General features: G+C 28.8%; 1 protein-coding gene across 1 annotated transcript in view; it reads left to right on the forward strand.

Annotated features, from left to right (window-relative positions):
- The window catches only part of LOC119607168 (neural cell adhesion molecule 1), a gene marked incomplete at its 5' end in the record, with an annotated part of 123,502 nt that overhangs the window by 18,157 nt on the left and 85,649 nt on the right, over nt 1–19,696 (forward strand). The window contains 3 exons of the mRNA XM_037960973.1: nt 219–388; nt 724–859; nt 5,578–5,714. Of these exons, the coding sequence (XP_037816901.1) occupies nt 219–388; nt 724–859; nt 5,578–5,714 (443 nt within the window). The remainder of the gene's footprint in view (nt 1–218; nt 389–723; nt 860–5,577; nt 5,715–19,696) is intronic.

The raw sequence follows: 19,696 nt of genomic DNA on the forward strand, positions 1-19,696 counted from the left end.
ACAACGGATGTGTATAAAATTAAGATTTCGACAACGAATTGTTGCAATGTTGTCAACATTACACAGTATTGTAGTAGGTACGTATGTATATACTTTGACAAGGGATGTTATTGAAAAATTATAAACCGTTTGGTGTCAATTTGGTACCAGGCGTGTATATTTCTTTTTCCCTCTGTGTATTTATAATAAAATTTTTAATATTTGTTTATTTTTTATAGTAAAACCTGTTCGAGTGAAAATTATAACACCAAATGACCTGCTTACAGCCGGTCATCCCGTGCCTTTACGCTGTGAATCTTGGGGTTCTTATCCAGCGGCCAAAATAACTTGGCTTTTAGATGGTGAACCCATACGTAATGCCGAAGTTACTGTACACAGTGATCGTGAGGTAATTAACATAAATATTTGTTTTATATTTTAGTTATAAAATATTTTATTTTTGTATCCTTATTTATTTTTCGCACACAACCAAAAAAAAAAAAAATTTGTTTTACGAGCTTTAAGTATAATATTTATGTATGTGAACGTATCCTTAACTCAGCAACAATTTTGGCAAATACTATTAGTTTTCGTTAAAGTTTTCTTGTTATTTCTACATGTTTATGGCGAAAAGTCAAATAATTTTGTAACACATAATCATAAATCTTACTTGCTTAAAGAATACACATACGTACACAGAAACTACTATAGAAACATTTTTATTTGTTTCCTTTTTCTTTGCAGGACTCAAATATCACAACCAGCACTTTAACATTAAAGGTAACTTCGGAGAATGATAATGCTGAGCTCACATGTCGTGCATCTAATCCATGGTTTTCTGGTGGCGCCATTGAAGATAAACGTATCATACGTGTAGCATGTAAGTTTTATATTGAAATTGTTGTATCTTTTGCACAGGTTCTTTTTTTCTACTTTTTTTTTGGAATATGACCATTTTGCTACGTTTTGTGGCAGGTTGCCTACTTTATGAGTCCTTGTGTGTGTCAGTGTGTAATTTGGTTTGTCTATTTATATATATATATTCATAAATTATTGTTGTATCAGCAAAAAAACAATTTTTCAATATTGATTGGCTTAAAAGAGAATTGCAATAATTTTGTTAAGTGAAAGAATTCCAAATGTATGGACAATGTCCTTAAACAATCAATAAAATACTTGTGCTATTATATTTAGTGTCAATTTGGCTAGAAAAATTATTGTTTGGATATTGTGCCAATAAAATGACAATAAATGAACTTGAATAGTGAGTTTAATTGGTTTCTTTTGAGGGGAGCTGAGTAGTGTAGTAGAATATTGATGAAGGAAATTTCGATTGAACACAAAAATCTTGATTTTTCTTAAAGCTGAATTGTTAAACAATAGTTTTTTTGTAAATGTTCCTCATAAACTTCTCCCTTTAAAACTTTTTACGAAAGTGTTGAATAAAATGATAATTTTATAGCATAATATTAGGCTTGTAAAATACAATTACAAAAAATAGCTTAATATATTTCCTTAAAACTACTAATAAGTTTATTTTAATGCCTAATTTAATAGTATAATTTTAGGCTTTGTAAATAAATATCTAATAAAATTAAACTTAGCATATTTCATGGTTTAATTGTATCACTTTCTCGTCATTAATTTTTATGGACTATTTTTAGGCGCTATATATAATAAAATATTATAAAACTTTTATTGCATTTAGACATGCTCAATTTAAGTTCTTCTCTTTATAAATATACATATATTTTCATTTCTTATTATAATAAACATATTTACTTTCATTTCAACCTAGTCACCACCAAACAAAGTTATTCCATTTCAATCAAAGTCTTATTTCTGTGGATATCTCAGTATACTATATTTAGTATATTTACTATATTTCAGGGCTTAATAATAATTTGTCTTTGTAATCTCTACCCAAGCGCTCACAATTCATTGTACATTTCAATTGAAATTATTTTGCCTTTGTACTCTAAATATGTATCAATGACAGTTTCCACTATGAGTTCATGCCGTTTTAACCGTTGAGTTGAAGTTCAATTTGAAATAAATTTCCTTATGGCATTCCTAACGATTGCTTAGTTACAACAATCGAAATACAATTGTTGTAGAGAGAAATGTTAGTCATTCATGGTTACTAGAAGAGATACTTTAGTAATTACTGTGTAATTTATGGAAAATACAACAATTTCCTATTTGCTTTTATTATCATCATTATTATGCTATCGTTTTTGTTTTGTTTGTCTATTTGTATTGAGAATTCAAAAGAAGAATTGTGCGTGTTTCAGCGTTTTCACAAAAATATCTTTCTTATTTTATTTTCATTGAGTGAACTGTGTATAGTGCATGATGATGAGTACAATGACAATAATGACGACAAGTTCTCGTTGATGATGATGATGACGCTGCTAAGTTTTTGTTGTAGTGGGCAAAATATAGTTATATTTACAAACATAGATTTTCAAACGCATTCTTATTCACATCCTCATTTTCGTCATCACCATCATCATCATCGTAGTCGTCATTCTCATTGACATTTATTTAGTTCTAGTCTATTAAATATTTGAGTGGTGTCTCAATTTCGTTTTTCTTCGTTGGTTGGCAGACATTCTAAGTTTTTTTTTTCATCTTCAAATTGTCTTTAAATACTCTATGGACCAACAGCTAACCATTTTCTATTCTCTCTACTGATTTCAAACATTTTAGTTTCGGTTTATACGTGCGTGTATTTAAACACTTCTTTTGCTATAGAATATTCAAAATTCTCCTTTTTCGGTTTTAGTATTTTGGTCATAATTGTATTACCCACATACAATATACGAACTAATTGTACATATTTCTTCGTTTTATGTAGCTTTTCCTTAGCACAGTTTTCCTTTTTTCTAATTACACCCTACATTAAATAAAGGGCAAAGAGAGAACTACATATTCATATAATAAATTAGGTGATATGACCTTTTTGTTAAAGAAAACTTTATTAGGGTAGTTTTTGATTTTTTACAAAAAGCTTAATGTAATACAAAAAACTTAATTTGAAATTTTTATTTTATAAAAACAAATATAATCAGTACAATAATAATGATTTATATACATAAAACCTTGATTTTACGTAAAAGTCTTAATTTTACACAAAAACCATTTTTTTAATAAAAATTTAAATTTTACACAAAAGTCTTGACTGCACAAAAATCTTAATTTTACGTAATTTGGCAATAATCGTAATATTGCAAAAATGTAATTTTACACAAAAATGTAACTTTACACAAAAATTTAATTTTACACAAAAATGTAATTTTACATAAAAATTTAATTTTAAACAAAATGTAATTTTACACAAAAATGTAATTTTACACAAAAATGCAATTTTATACAAAAATATAATTTTACACAAAAATATAATTTTACACAAAAATGTAATATTACACAAAAATGTAATTTTACACAAAAATGTAATATTACACAAAAATTGTAAAAAAACTGAATTTTACATAAAACTCGTCATTTTACAAAAAAAAATCTTAATTTTACACAAAAATTTAATTTTACACAAAAATTAAATTTTACACAAAAATGTAATTTTTCATAAAATTCGAAATATTGCAAAAGTCTTTATTTTACACAAAAATTAAATTTTACACAAAAATGTAATTTTACACAAAAACTGTAATTTTATACAAAAATGGTAAAAAAACTGAATTTTACATAAAACTCGTAATATTACAAAAAAACGTAATTTTACACAAAAATCGTAATTTTAAACAAAAATGTATTTTTACACAAAAATTAAATTTTACACAAAAGTGCAATTTTACACAAAAATGTAATTTTACACAAAAACTGTAATTTTTCATAAAACTCGTAATTTTTCATAAAACTCGTAATATTGCAAAAGTCTTTATTTTACACAAAAATGTAATTTTACACAAAAACTGAAATTTTACACAAAAATTGTAAAAAAAACTGAATTTTACATAAAACTCGTAATTTTACAAAAAAATCGTAATTTTACACAAAAATATTTTATTTTACATAAAAATCATAATTTTAGAAATTGACGGAAATTGATCTTAATTTTCCTTTTCGAGTATTTTATTGACTGGGTTTCTAAATCTTAAGGCCCAAATAGACTTCACAAGCGGTTTGACAAACATACTTTTTTCATTCAAACACGTACTACACAAACATTGCTCGTACAAGCACAGATATAGATGTTAATTTTTCTTATAAATGGTAATTTTTAAAAAAAATTGTTATTAATGAATATAAACCATACAAACGGTTTGACAAAAATTCAATATGTTTGTGTAAAAATCAAAATTTTTACATTTTTGTACAAACATACCGCAAGCATTTGTACAAACACGAAACACCCTCAAACACTACACAACAGGCTTGCACAAACGTAAAATATTGATATGTTTGTCAAGCCCCTTGTGTAGTCTATTTCATTTAAGAATTTGTTTCAATTTTCCAAAACATGATAAAATTTTTAAAAAATAGTTTTTTTTAAATACGTAATTTTTACAGTAAATAAAATAAATCTTAAATTCCTTCAGTTGCTGTGAAAAAATAAAGTATTTCCTGTGGTCGAAGTTGACCACATGTTAATTGTCTGAATTTTTTTTGTAGCAAACTAGAGTTTCAGTTTTTGTTGCTATTTGGCCAAAAAAACGAACTTCTAACAAGACGGCAACAACAGCAAACAAAAAATGTTTTAATAATTCACAACAAACGTCAGCAGTTTTCTTAAACAATATTTCGCTTCAATATATATGTATGTATAAATGTAGTGTATTTTTTTCTTCCTTAAAGCCGCATAATGAATGAGTATTGGTATGGGTGAGAAAGAGAGTCCTAGCTATATAACAAATATTCGTGTGTGCGTTAGCAATTGAAATTGTATTTTATGCTGAACAAAAAAAAATGAGAACAAAATTAAACAGAAACAGCATTCAAAGAATGAAAATGGAACGGATGAATGCGTACACAACCGTAACTAATGGCTTAGAATGGATGAATACTCATTGTACAACTACCAATATATACAAACACATTTACACACACACACACACACTTTTATGCCCAACAAAATAATGTAATTTAACTAATACTCAGGCTAACCGGCTCTCCTGCTCTCTTACTAACACACTTTCAATTTCATTTACCATAACAGACAGACACAAGATATGATTTGACGTTTTATTTTTTTGTATTCTACAAGCTTTAAAGGACCTTCGAAAAATGTTACGATTTAAGCTTGTATGTTTGTGGAATTGTTTTCTTTTTCGTTTTTATTTTAGTTTATTTGTTATTTTTTCATTTCTGTTCATTTTGTATTGTTAAGAGCCCAGCACCTTCTTTTTAGTCATTTCAATTTATTATTTAGCATTTTATGATTCAATTTGCAAACGCTCATTAAACTCGCCTTCCAATTACCCAATTTATTCATTTACTTACTTTTTGCTTTTTTATTTATACGCAAGTATTCTTTATTTTTTAAGTATTTAGAATATTAAAATTATACAAAAAAAAAATGCAAAATAATATTTTTTAAATTACATTTCTTATTTTTTGTTATTTTTTCCTTTTTAGATCCCCCCACTGTGTCAGTGCATTTGGCCAATGAAGATCCCAGCCGCATTGTTACTAGAGCCGAAGGTCAAAATGTTACATTCAAATGTCGTGCCGATGCCAGGCCACCCGTCACCTCTTATTCCTGGTTTAAGAATGTAAGTGTGTTTCATATTTTCTTTTTATTACATCTGGTTATTACCTCATATTTTTAGTACTCCAACTACTAGTGAGTGTTAGTAGTACTGTGTTGTGTGTGTCATAAGTTTATATTATCATAAGCTATTTTCTCTAGTAATAAAGTTGCCAATATGAAATTTAATAATATTTTGTATACAAAAGCTTAAGGTGATGTAAATGCGTTTATGCTTCAGTTTGGCAAAAATATGTATATTTTGTGTTTGTATTTTGTAGGAGATATTAATTTTTTTTTGATTACTTTTGTTGAAAAGTTGTAGTTAGTAAATTTTATAGTCATATGATAGCATAAAGTCACAAGTGTCAAGAGGTCAAATTGAATGTAAATCTACTTTCATTTGCCAGATTATAGCTAATTTCTTGAGTTTCCAATGTATCCTCAAAGAAGAGGAGCTCAATTAGTTTCTAGTTAAATACACTTAAATAAGTACCAAAAGTGAATGAATTCTGTTCTTAAAGTAAGCAAATTCTAGGTATATTTTTAAAAACATATTGAGATTAGTTATTTATAATCCGTTTTAAAGAAAAACAAAACTAGCACACATAAAAAATAAACAACTTATTAACTACCTGAAAGTATGCAACTTTTTGATGTACATATTGTATAAAAACAAAAGGATTCTGGGAATATTCTTGAAAATAATTATAATTTAATATTTGTCATATTTTATAAGAACAATAAAATTAGTAAGAAACTAACTAAAGATACTTGAACCAGTCTGGAATCGATTCTGTGACTAATGGACATAGTTACACGTGTATTAAAAAATATATAAATATTTTTTGAAAATAACATATTCACATACATATTTAAGTCTGTTGTATTTTATTGCAGTACAAGGCCAATGTTTTAGCGTCTTCGAAATCACTTTTCTAATTAATGATTTCTGTGTAATCCTTGGAACTAAAATACAAATTTATGAATATTTGTAAAAATTGAATAAAATCTAATTTTTGCTATTTTTTAATAGAAACAAAAATAATGCGTAACCAGCACAGAACTATGTAACTATGATTCTCATTTAAAAAGACATTAAGTGAGAAAGCACTTTAATATTTGACTCTTGAAAAAGAAAAAAGTTTTTAAATGCCTTAAAGTATGCCACAGTTTTGTTTACATATGTAAATGAAAGAAGAAGTTTCTGGGAATATTCTCGATAATAATTGGAACTACCCAGCAGTTCGACAAAGAGCGATTTCCACTAACGTCTAGCCATCTGATTGACTCTAATTCGTTTTACGTCACGGATGTACTCTTTGTAAACGAGGGTGAAGATACTCGTCACTTTAGTGTCCCCTTTGTAAGCTAAAGAATGGACACTTAAAGACAAACTTAAGCTTTTTGTCTGTTCGTATTCTATGTGATGACGATTGACTTCCTCGTATGATAAGCTAGTCACTTGGACAGTTGGTGGCTAGGGGAAACACTAAGTGGTAGGCTAAATACGTATTTCAGGACTATTCGACCGAACTGCTGGGGCGTTTCAAAGAAGTTTTCCAAAACAAATATCTCTTTACAACAAAAATTCTAAAATAGTTTAATTTTAGGAAGAAAAAAAATTTTAAAAAATTTTGACTTTGGCATTTTTAGAGTACTTGTTGTAAATATTATTCCTAAACTGAAGCAATCAAGATATACTTTATAAAATGACTACTCATAACTACATACATATGACTCTCTTTTAAAAAGATATTAAGAGTATAATATGCAATTCAACTTTGACCATTTCAATGAAATATTTATATAGAAAAAGAAGTTTTGAGCTTCTTAAATTAAACCAAACCTCACACATTCCAGTCTGTTACATATTTGCCGACGTTTCTGGTCAATTTATGACTTCCGTCCAACCGTCTATTTATTATAATTTAACTACAGGTTGAAATGTCAAGTTAAATAATTAAATGAAATTCCCTTACATTAAGAATGAATTCAAAAAGTGTCCAACCCAAAATATTCAAAGTAACTGATTCATATCAAAATTATTCTAAACGATGTTTTTTGACAATTCTTCGATATCCGTCTATCCACATATTAAACGTTCTGATCAAATTACAAGTATTTGTTTTGATAATAACTAAGTCAGATATAGCTTATAGAAGCTATATCTGACTTGTATAGAAACTCTACATTTGCAAAATAACATTTTTCGGAAATCGCCTTAAATCACTTTTATCGGTATTAAATATCAATATCGAAATATAATTCAAAATATCCATTTAATAATTATATCGGTTTCTATTTATACCCTACACCACTATAGTGGGAGGGGTATTATGCGTTTGGTCTGATGTTTTACACCCACCTTAAAGTATACCAATCGGCTCAGAATCAATTTTTGAGTCAATTTTTCTATGTCCGTCTGTGTGTCCATGTAAACTTAGTGCGCACTCTACAGGTCGCAATTTTCATGATAATTTGATGAAATTTGGCATATTCTCTTCTTTTTACCCAAGGACGTAGAATAAAATGGTTGAAATTGGTCCATTACTTCGTATAGCCCTCCCGACTAGGGCCTCTAAGCTCATGAATATGTTAAATGTTCTTGTATCACTTCAAAAATCAGCAAAACTTACTTTTATATATATAAGTCTTATATTAACCCCCATATAACCCCTCTTTTGGAAAACCCTTTTTTGTCAGAAAATTGTTAAAATATTTCTGAATTAAGGTTAAAAACTTAATTATTTAAAAAAAATAATCAACATTTTTACCATAATCATTGATGTAGGGTATAATATGGTCGGCCATGCCCGACTATAAATTCTTACTTATTTTATGAATTAGTTTCTGACTGAAATTTTTTAATATTTTAAAAGGAATTATTTAAGATGACTTTTTTATCTTATGCATATTGATATTTATTTTATTATACTTTAGAAAAATCTATATTTCTAAACTTCATCGCAATATAAATTCTATTAACTTAATTAGAAGACACATTTACTACTTCAAAATTACTTCAAAAACAATCATACACACACTTGTCCAAGAATCTCCTAAAATTGTATAGTATGTCCCTCAATGTGTTACCAACTTAAATAATAACAACAAAAAAACTTTCTATAGCCCTCATCTTAAAGTCTAGTCAAGAAAGGAAAAAAAAAGATCCTAGTAACTGACATTTATCTCGTTAAGTCGCAATATGTTGCCAACACATTAACGCTGCTTGAAAACTTCTTTGTCTTTCAGAAATTTTTATATGACTTTAGAGATGTGCACTTTCGCTCTTGGTCTCGTTATAAAGTTATATTGTGGTCACAAAACAATATGCTTTTAAAAGTATATATAAAGGTTTTGTGTTGTGTTATCAGTTTTACTACCTTTCAAATGTTATAGACTGTGTAACCAATAAGGCTCATCTTGCTTATACTCATTGGCCAGCTACTGTTTATTACTCTAAACACATTTTCTTATTTATTTGTTTCTCCTTTTTTTTGTTGGATTTTTTGCACAATAAATGCTTTCTTCTTCTGCCTCGCCAATTAATATGTAGCAGTCATGATTTCCTTGCCAGCTGTGCTCCATCATCACCGTTATCCTTGACTTGATTTTCTCATTTCTAATGCTTGTTCATTTTAGTAATTTTATTGCTTTTTTTGTTGTTGTTGATGCCGTTTTTCCGCTTCTTCTATCTATTTCATAATGGTGTTTGCAGGCTGGCTGTGTATTTAATGCTGTTGCTGCTACTGCATGCTGCGGCATGGTGTGGCGTGGTGTGTTGTATTATGGTCAACGACATTAACATCTGAGTTTAACAATTGTACGTGTTGGTTGTAAAGAGTAGTAGCAGCAACATTATTTGAAAAGTTACGAGTTATTTGGCAGTTAGCCTAGTTTTAAGTGAAAGGAGATTTACTGTTTTTTTTTCTTCTATTTAGGTTGCTTTTCTTCTATAAGGAAATCAATGAATTTACCGGAAAGTTTTGATAAATTTAAACTTAAATTTTGTATAAAATATCCTTCGAGTATACGTTAACTAAAGGTTTTCATTTAAAAAATAAAATTTTTATTAGCCCTTCTGACTAAAACTTTTAGAATCTTTAAAATTTAAAAGTAACTCAATTTTTACAAATTCGTTTCTTTAATTACTTATTAAAAATATATATCCTTTATTCCTTCTTCTTCTTGTTTCTTAAAAAATGCCTTTCCTTATACTATCATAAATTAACTTATTTTTTTCTCTCTGATTTACAAAGATTTTTCACCGTTTTTTCTTGCTTACATGCATTTAAAATTATTTTTATTTTGTTTTTTCTTTCTTCAGCCCGAATGGAAGTTACTTAAAACTCTACCACTGACTGCATACGAATGTATAAGTATTTGTTTTTAAACAGACTTTCTTTCAATAATTTAACATATAAGATTAAAACCGGATATGGGAGTACTGACTTCCGTTTTACTGTGTGTGTTGTTATTTTCTTCTTATTTCTATCTTTATTTGTTGTACTGTTGTACGCAATACAACATAAAAATGAGAAAAAAAAATAAGAAACAACAACATGCACCACAATGTATGCAACAACATCTATCCAAGCCCTAGCAGGAAGTGTGTAGTAAGGATATTCATGTATGTGTATGTGTGTGTGGGAGTACTTGTATGTAGTAGTAATACGTAACAAAACATGCATGCATGATTGTATTCTGTACAAGATTAAATGCATGCTGCTTTACACAGTAGGTGGCTTACTTTTTAACTTGTTTTTTGTTCTCTTCGTTTTTTGTTTTATTCCACTTCCTCTTAGTGTGTTTATATTTTTTTTTGTTGTTTTTGTATACTACTCTCAACTTCCGCCTGAAATATTCTGCATTTATTGCTAGAGACTTTTTATACACTCCCACACTCATTTGATGTATTTGAATCCTTAGCCTTAGTATTTACGAGTATTAAGTTTGAGTTTGTTGCACTAGAGCTACAAAAATATACAAAAACAATGAAACATATACACACGTACACATACACTGAAAGAGGATAAATCTTCAATAAACCATTTCAATATACAATATATGAGTTCCCGTACATACATATATACATACTTATCCATATACATAGATGTTTATTTGTATATTAGGAGGAGTAAGTTTATTTTTATAATATGTATGTGTGTATCTGTATGTAAATAATTGTTAGAGTGTTGCTGGGTTATGGCTTGTGCTGCTTGTATATATTTTTTGCTATAAACTTGTTCCATTTTAATCCTTTTGTTGTTGAATTAAACTATGTTATGCATTCACTAGTAACAGCAGTAGATTTCATAGAGCAATGCATCATCTACCACATCACATTACAGACAATAAAAGAGCAGCAACAGCAAGGAATTTATTCATGTAAATGAGGGATTAATTTTTATAATTGATAATAATAATAAAGCCAGATTTGCTTTTGTGTTAAACATAGTATCTTTGTCTTTCTTTAAAATCTTAAGTAATTAAGTTTAAGATATTTCCAAAAATTACATACACATTTTCATAAAAGTCCTCAAATTTTATAAGTTGTTAATAAGTAACTACCGTTCAGTAGTTTAGAAACTGTTAACATTTTACTAAATGTAATTCATTACCTGTTGGACGAAAATTTTTCCTTTTTTGTTAGGAAGATCTCTATGTGTTTTTTTATTTAGCTAATTTGAAATATTAAACTTAGAAAATAGCATATCTAATATCAAGATTTAAATCTTGAAGATATCTGGGCCTTTAGAAAACTGAATTCAAAATTAATGAAAGTTATTTAAAAAATAGTAAAATATCATAAAAAATCTAATGCTGTTTTAATTAAAACAAACTTTTTTGATTTATGCCGATAGATAGACAGTCAGACAGACAGATAGACAAGCGGACAGACAATAAGATAGACAGATGGACAGATTGATAGATAGACAGACAGATTGATAGATAGACAGACAGACAGACAGACAATAAGATAGACAGACATTAAGATAGACAGGCAGGCAGATAGACAGACAATAAGATAGACAAACAGATGGACAGATTGATAGATAGACAGACAAACAGACAGACGACAGATAAATAGACAGACAGACAGGCAAATAGACAGACAGACAAATTGATATATAGACAGATAGAAAAACAGAAAGACAGACATACAGAAAGACAGACAGATTGTTAGATTCATAGATAGACAAATAGACAGACAGACAGACAGATACACAGACAGATACACAGACAGATACACAGACAGATAGACAGACAGATATACAAATAGACAGACAGACGGACATAGCTAAATCGACTCCCCTATTTATAAGAATTTAGATCACAAACTATAGAAAACAATATGATACAAAGTCCCCTTCAGAAAACGACTTGATGGTCAAAATTTACTTATAAACACTAATATCACGATGATATTCTGCATAAATAACTAATGTGTACGAAAATCCCTCTACGACATACAGACAGACAGAAAGACAGACAGATAGACAAACAGTTATACAAATAGACAGACAGACGGACATAGCTAAATTGACTCCCCTATATATAAGGATTCAGATCACAAACTATAGAAAACAATATGATGAATTCATTCATTTAAATTACTCTTGTATAACATACATATACAAACTAATACCATTTTTACTACAGTCACTACCACTACAATTACAGTTTAAAATGAGTAAACAAAGTTGCCGTACAAAAACAAATTTCTCAGCAGTTCGGAGTGTCTGTACTGTAGAGGAAGCCAATTGACAATTCTTTCTAAAATATAGAACAGAAGAAACTGATAAGCAAACTATAGAAATTACCTACAACCGGAAGGACAAGATTTTGTATGCTCGAATGATATAAAAATATTCAAATACAAAATACTTAAATATTTTTAATAACTTAGAACTGTCGGATTATATGGTTAATAAGACTGCATACATACATATATGATTGCAAACTTTATTTGACTTAATAATAATTAAAAGCAACAACGTTTTTAAAGTATATGCTCTTGCTCTCTTTCACAAAATATAAAAACACAAGAATATTTGTTATAATAATATAAACCTTTTTTATAAAATCTTATGTATATTTATGTGTGTAGACAAAAACATAGAGTATATGAAGAAATTAAATGCATACATATGAAACAGTGAGGGGCAACACTTAAATTATACTAAAGACACAAACAGTATAAAACAAAGTACACTCAGCAATTTGTAGTATATGTACGTATGTAAAGGTCGCTCAACTAGTTATTAGCTGTATATGAGCGCTTAACTAAAATTTACAAAAAACTCCCTTGGCTGCTATAAACCAAAGTATGTATGTATATGAAATATTTTATATTTACAAAAATACACACTTTATCCTTTTATAATATGACTAAAGATAAACATGGTAACTCTATAAAGAAAAAAAAAATAGGAATTTTATACTCAAACCGGGATTTTAGCATACTAGCACAGAATGTCGGTCTCTGTAGAGCAGCATAACATGCTTGAAAGCTTTTTGAGATATTTTAGATTTTAATGCTTATATATTCCAACAATTTAATTATAAACTGCACTCAAACTAATGACACATTACATTAAATTATAGCAACTATAGACATACACAAATACTGCTATAAATATGCTGCTATATGCATTTGCTAGTTACTCTTAATGTTTATAGCATTTTTCATAGTTTCTTCCAAAAAAGTAAACTAAACTATTAGCATAAAGAAAATCATGTTTGAGCATGCCAGCATTGCTTTATAGAAATGAACTCCTTCTACATATTTGATACATGCAAATAAATAGTTTATTACTGCACTTTGCTTAACACAACTGTAATTCCAACATTAGCTTAAAGTTAAAGAGCAGTACACATTTCATGTACTAATGACAAATATTTAGCTAAATATTATGATTAAATGAAATTTAAAATTGTCTCTAAATTAATGGCAAATTATTAGAAATTAATAAATGATGTTTGTGCAAAACACAATCAAAAACATACCATTAACATTAAAAAACATTTCTGGTAACAACATTCTTCTACACAGTTCCCAACAATGGTTCATAATAACTGTCATCAGTTATGAATGTATATTGTAGTGATGCCTATTTAGGGGTGGTAATGTAACTGTCTGCTTCCACCCCTGCTGCTATATGTCTTGTTCTTGTTTAAAAGTCATTCGCCTGGAATGTCAGTTAGTCATTCATTTTGTTTTTTTCGTTTGAGTTTCTACCAAAAATAACAACCATAGCATGAGAAAGTTGTTAAAATAGAAACATTAATCATACACCAATAATGACCGGACAAATACTAATGTTGTTGTTGCTACTGTTGTTAACGTTTTTTTGGCATTTCCGCTTTTTAAAGTTGTTATTTTGTTATTGTTGTGCTCCATTGTTATGTTGCCAGAAATGTCAATTTGATTTTGACAATGTTGTGCACATTTACAATAATTTTTATCGTGGAAGGCTAAACAGTGGGTTTATAATAGGTTTAATAACAAAGGAAGGCTTTATCCTTTTTCCTGCTGTTTAATTAAGCTTGTCTAATAAAGGTTTAAATCTTAAAAGGATTATCTAATATAATCAATTTATTTAAGTTGGCCAAAAATGTAAACGTCAAAATAAATTATGATAAAATTTAAAACAATAATAACAATTCTGGAAAATGTGAGTTTTTATCAAACTTTAACGAAGCAACAGAATGACAATAGTATACATATGCGTTCATTTCATACGATATTTTTCCAAAAAGCCCACTGTTTAAATAACCTACATTGTTTATAATGGTTGAGCAAAAACTGCAAAAGCATAAAATCTATAGAGAAATTTGTCGTTCTTCATTTATTATTGTTATTTCTTTTTAGTCATTGTAGTATTTTTTTATTTTTTTCAGTTAAAGATTCCCTTTTATTTGGTTCCTCTTGATATAAAGTCATAAAAATGAAATAACATTTTTTTAACCAAAAATTGAAACGTATCAGCCAGTCAGTAAGTCAGTCATTCATGCATTCAAAACAGGCGTTTCCATTTACAAACGTTTAAAAACAAACCTTCACCCGCTTCATTTTGTGGCAAGTTAGTCAGTGAGACAGTCAGTCTTACTGTCCCAAAAACTAATTTCAGTTTCACTTGCGAATCAGTCTTACGTTATTGTTATTTGTGTCAGTATTTCAAACATCAATCGTTACAAATGTTGCTGCGATTGTTGTTGTTGTCGTCGTTATTAGTGCGTCGTGTTGCGTAAAATTTCATTCATTCAGTTTTATTTTTATGTATGTTTACAATTGTTCGATTACTCTTTCCTTTAAATATGTGTGAGTGAATATTGCAAATACTGCTACTGCCTTTTTTATGGTGCAAACATGTTTGGTTTACCAAAAAAATAAACTGAAAGAAAGGACATTAAGTACGGCAACTGAAGAAAGGGAAAAGACTAACGATATATTCAATAATGTTGGCATGAAAAATACTAATACACATCAAGCTAAAAACTCATGTGTTAAAAGAAAAAAAAAGAATATTGTAGTTTGTAAGTCATTTTTGACCCACGTATGTTTATTTGTATGCCTGTAACATTTCGTAAGTCATTTTTCTAGACTTTTTGAACCTTGTTCTATTTATTTTATTTTTCTTGTTTTGTTTATTTATGTTGATGTAAAAATATTTAAACCCTTTTTCCCTGCAGTCATTCATTTTCATTTTCAATTGTAGTTCCATTTTATTTCTTTTTATTTTTTGGGGTTTTCCTATCAGCAACTTGTTTATCTTAAAATGCCATACATTTGCAAAGTACAGTTGGTGTATGTTTTTTATTGAAATGAAAGATATTTCTTATGGGAAAAGGATGCGATTAGTTATTTAAAAGGATTAAGCTGGTCTATTAGTTAAAGGGTTATAGGTTCGATTCAAGAAAAACACTATTGTTCTAATTCAGTTCTAGTTCAGTTCTAGTTCAGTTCTAGTTCAGTTCTAGTTCAGTTCTAGTTCAGTTCTAGTTCAGTTCTAGTTCAGTTCTAGTTCAGTTCTAGTTCAGTTCTAGTTCAGTTCTAGTTCAGTTCTAGTTCAGTTCTAGTTCAGTTCTAGTTCAGTTCTAGTTCAGTTCTAGTTCAGTTCTAGTTCAGTTCTAGTTCAGTTCTAGTTCAGTTCTAGTTCAGTTCTAGTTCAGTTCTAGTTCAGTTCTAGTTCAGTTCTAGTTCAGTTCTAGTTCAGTTCTAGTTCAGTTCTAGTTCAGTTCTAGTTCAGTTCTAGTTCAGTTCTAGTTCAGTTCTAGTTCAGTTCTAGTTCAGTTCTAGTTCAGTTCTCGTTCTGTTCTAGTTCAGTTCTAGTACAAGTTCTAGTTCGTTCTAGTTTAGTTCTAGTTCAGTTCATTACTAAACAGCAACATATCTAGAAATTTGTCCCACCCAAAATATCCTCTTCTCTGTATTAGTAAATTTCGATATAGATATGTATGTATGTTTCTAAACCATAAACATTTAGGATATGTCAAGAATTAACATATACATGTTATATAACGTATAGAAACTTAAATTTTCTACAAATATTACTTTATTTTTTAGACATTCTTAAATAAATTACTTTTCTTTTTCAATACAAATTTTATTTTTCTTTGGTTTTTATGGAATAAGTAGAGTATATTTTTCAAAATAGTAGTTCTTGGAATTACTTCAAATGATATTAAATATGAAAATTAAGTTTAATATTGTTACGGTTTATTTTTCGGCAAGAAGTTGTCAAGGTCTTATGTTTTTATAACATAAATTATTATTAAATTCAATCAAATATTAAATAAATACTAAATGTTTGGTGAATGTTCTACAAATGTGTTAAAAGGAATGATGGTATTTAGATAGCCACTAAATAAAAAATTATTATACACTTTGGAGGAAGATAAATTTTTAATGAAAATAATAACAAGTTAGAGTGCTATATTCGGCTATGCCGAATCTTAAATACCCTCCACCAGCAAACTACTTTTTATTGAAACCCATCTAACTATCTAATTTTTAGATAACTTGTCAACATTTTTGTCGAACTAATTTTGATTAGGTCCAGAAAAATGTATATTAATACGCCAGTTCGAAAACATTTTAATAGAATCCCAGGAAAAACTTACATTGAAAAGTAATGAGTTAAATAGCTAATAAAACCTCTTTTCACTACTTCTTCATTAGCATTTTAAGTCATTATTTTAACACGGTGATGTCATTGGAGGCAAGTACTTCTACGCATGCTTACAAATAGGGACTTAAAGAAGTACTTGCAATTTCCCTTACAAAACAGTTGTTGAGTAAGTTGTTTTGTTTTTTAATAATAAAAAGAGCCAGCTAGAATACGAACCAGGGGCTTCGGTTTGTTAGTCAAATGTTCTACACACTGCACCACTGCTTAGCTATTTTATTGCGCGTCAAATAATGGTTTTCACAAACAAAACTAATTTTTTTTTTATTTTTTTAAAACACAATTCTTAAAACGCAATTAAATAAAATGTGCAAACAAAATGACAAAGCCGAAAATAAAGTACTTCTATATCAGATTATAAGAAAGTCATTACTAGAGTACTTCTATGTAATGCAGACGGTAAGTAATAGTCATTGAAAAGTAAGTGGTTATGGAAGTACAACCCATTACCGAGTTTTTGCTGGGATGATATATCTATACACAGAATATGGGAGTTGTGACCAATTATGGACTGATCAGGAAACAATTTCGTATAATGATTTATATGCAGAAAAAGATCAGGTCTAATTTTACTCCAATAGCTTTATTAATCAATAAAATATGTGCGTTTAGGTGACTTTAGGAAGTGGACTTTATATAGAAGCTATGAGCAATTAAGGGCCTATCCGGAAAAATTTCGCAGAGTGATTCATATGTGCACAAATCATATTTTATCAAGATATCTTTATTTGATAATTAAATATGTGCGTTTAAGGGATTTTTTTAAGTGGACCTATTACCAAATATGGACCGATCCAGAAAAAATTTGGTACAATGTTTTATATGCCTATCCGCAAAAAATTTCGTAGAGTGATTTATGTAAAGACAAAACATATTTGTGTCGAATTTTCTCAAATTAACTTTATTTGACAATGAAATATGTGTGTTTAAGTGATTCTCAGAAGTGGATCTTATATAGAAGCTATGACCAATAATGGACCGACAGGTAAAAAATTTATAAAATGATTTGTACGTACACAAAACATATTCAAGTCGAATATTATCCCAATAGCTTTAGAATTCAATGAAATATATGCGTTTAAGTGATTTTCGGAAGTGGACCTTATATGGGAGCTATGACCAATTATAGGCCTATCCGAAAAAAATTTCGTAGAGTTATTCATGTTTAGGCAAAACATATTTGTGTCGAATTTTGTCAAGATAGCTTTACTTGACATTGAAATATGTGCTTTTAAGTTATTTTCGGAAGAGGGCCTTATATGGGAGCTATGACTAATAAGTAAAAAAAATGGTGAAATGATTTCAATGCACACAAAACATATTTCTGTCGAATTTTATCCCGATAGCTTTATAATTCAATGAAATATATGCGTTTAAGTGATTTTCGGAAGTGGACCTTATATGGGAGCTATGACCAATTATGGACCTATCCGAAAAAAAATTCGTAGAATGATTCATGTTTAGGTAAAGCATATTTGTGCCGAATTTTATCAATATAGCTTTACTTGGCATTGAAATATGTTCTTTTAAGTGATTTTCGGAAGTGAGCCTTATATGGGATCTATGACCAATTATGGACCGATCCGTAAAAAATTTTGTAGAATGATTTGTATGTATACAAAACAGATTTGTGTCGAATTTTACCCCGATAGCTTTACAATTCAATGAAATATATGCGTTTAAGTGATTTTCGGAAGTGGGCCTTATATGGGAGCTATGACCAATTATGGGCCTATCCGAAAAAAATTTCGTAGAGTTATTTATATTTCGACTAAACATATTTGTGTCGAATTTCATCAAAATAGCTTTAGTTGACAATGAAATATGAGCTTTTAAATGATTTTCGGAAGTGGATTTTATATGGGAGCTATGACCAATAATGAACCGATCCGTAAAAAATTTGGTAGAATGATTTGTATGTACACAAAACATATTCAACTCGAATTTTATCACAATATCTTTATTCATCAATGAAATATGTGCGTTTAGGTGATTTTCGGAATAGGACCTTATATGGGAGCTATGAGCAATTGTGGACCGACTGAGATCTACGTTGACAGTATGATTTCTGTTCATATTATGTTTACATGTACAAAATTTCGTGTTGATACCGAAGGGAGTTATTAACGATAAACTAATTTCCGGGAATATATACCTTTGTATGGGGGCTATGGGAAGTATTGGATCGATTGTAAAGATTTTGAATATAATTGATCACTGCTCTGAAAAAATAATGTATGACAAAATTCATCGAAATATCTTTGGTAGTTTCTGAGAAAACTTCAAAAGAATTATGAAAAAAACGTAATTTTTTTCGAGGTAGTCTGAAATTTTTACTCATAACTTTTTACGTTGTGAACCGATTTCGCTGATTTTCAATACCAAACTGCTTAGGATAATAATAAATATTTAGGGTGAATTTGGTTGATTTCCTTTGCTTAGTTTTAACGTGAGCGTGTTTTACACAGACAGACAGACAGACGGACAGACGGACATAGCTAAATCGACTCAGAATTTGATAAGGACCCAGAATATATATACTTTGTTGGATCTTAGATTAATATTTCTTGGTGTTACACACGGAACGACAAACTTATATATACCCTCTATCACCACTGATGGTGGTGGAGGGTATAAAAACAATGTATTTAAATTTCTTACAATATTTTTGAAATTTAATATTGATTTATATTTCTTACATTTACTTTTTCTTTCTTTGTCATTGTTGCTACAATTAACAATTAATTTTCATTTTTAAATTCCTTTTTAAAAGCAACAACCATGAGTAGTGTTTTTTTTTTTTTTTTGTATT

The sequence above is a fragment of the Lucilia sericata genome, unplaced genomic scaffold (genome assembly GCF_015586225.1).
Source record: "Lucilia sericata isolate MDLA Ls3-8-SP2 unplaced genomic scaffold, ASM1558622v1 Contig000666F_arrow, whole genome shotgun sequence".
NCBI classification, from domain to species: domain Eukaryota; kingdom Metazoa; phylum Arthropoda; class Insecta; order Diptera; family Calliphoridae; genus Lucilia; species Lucilia sericata.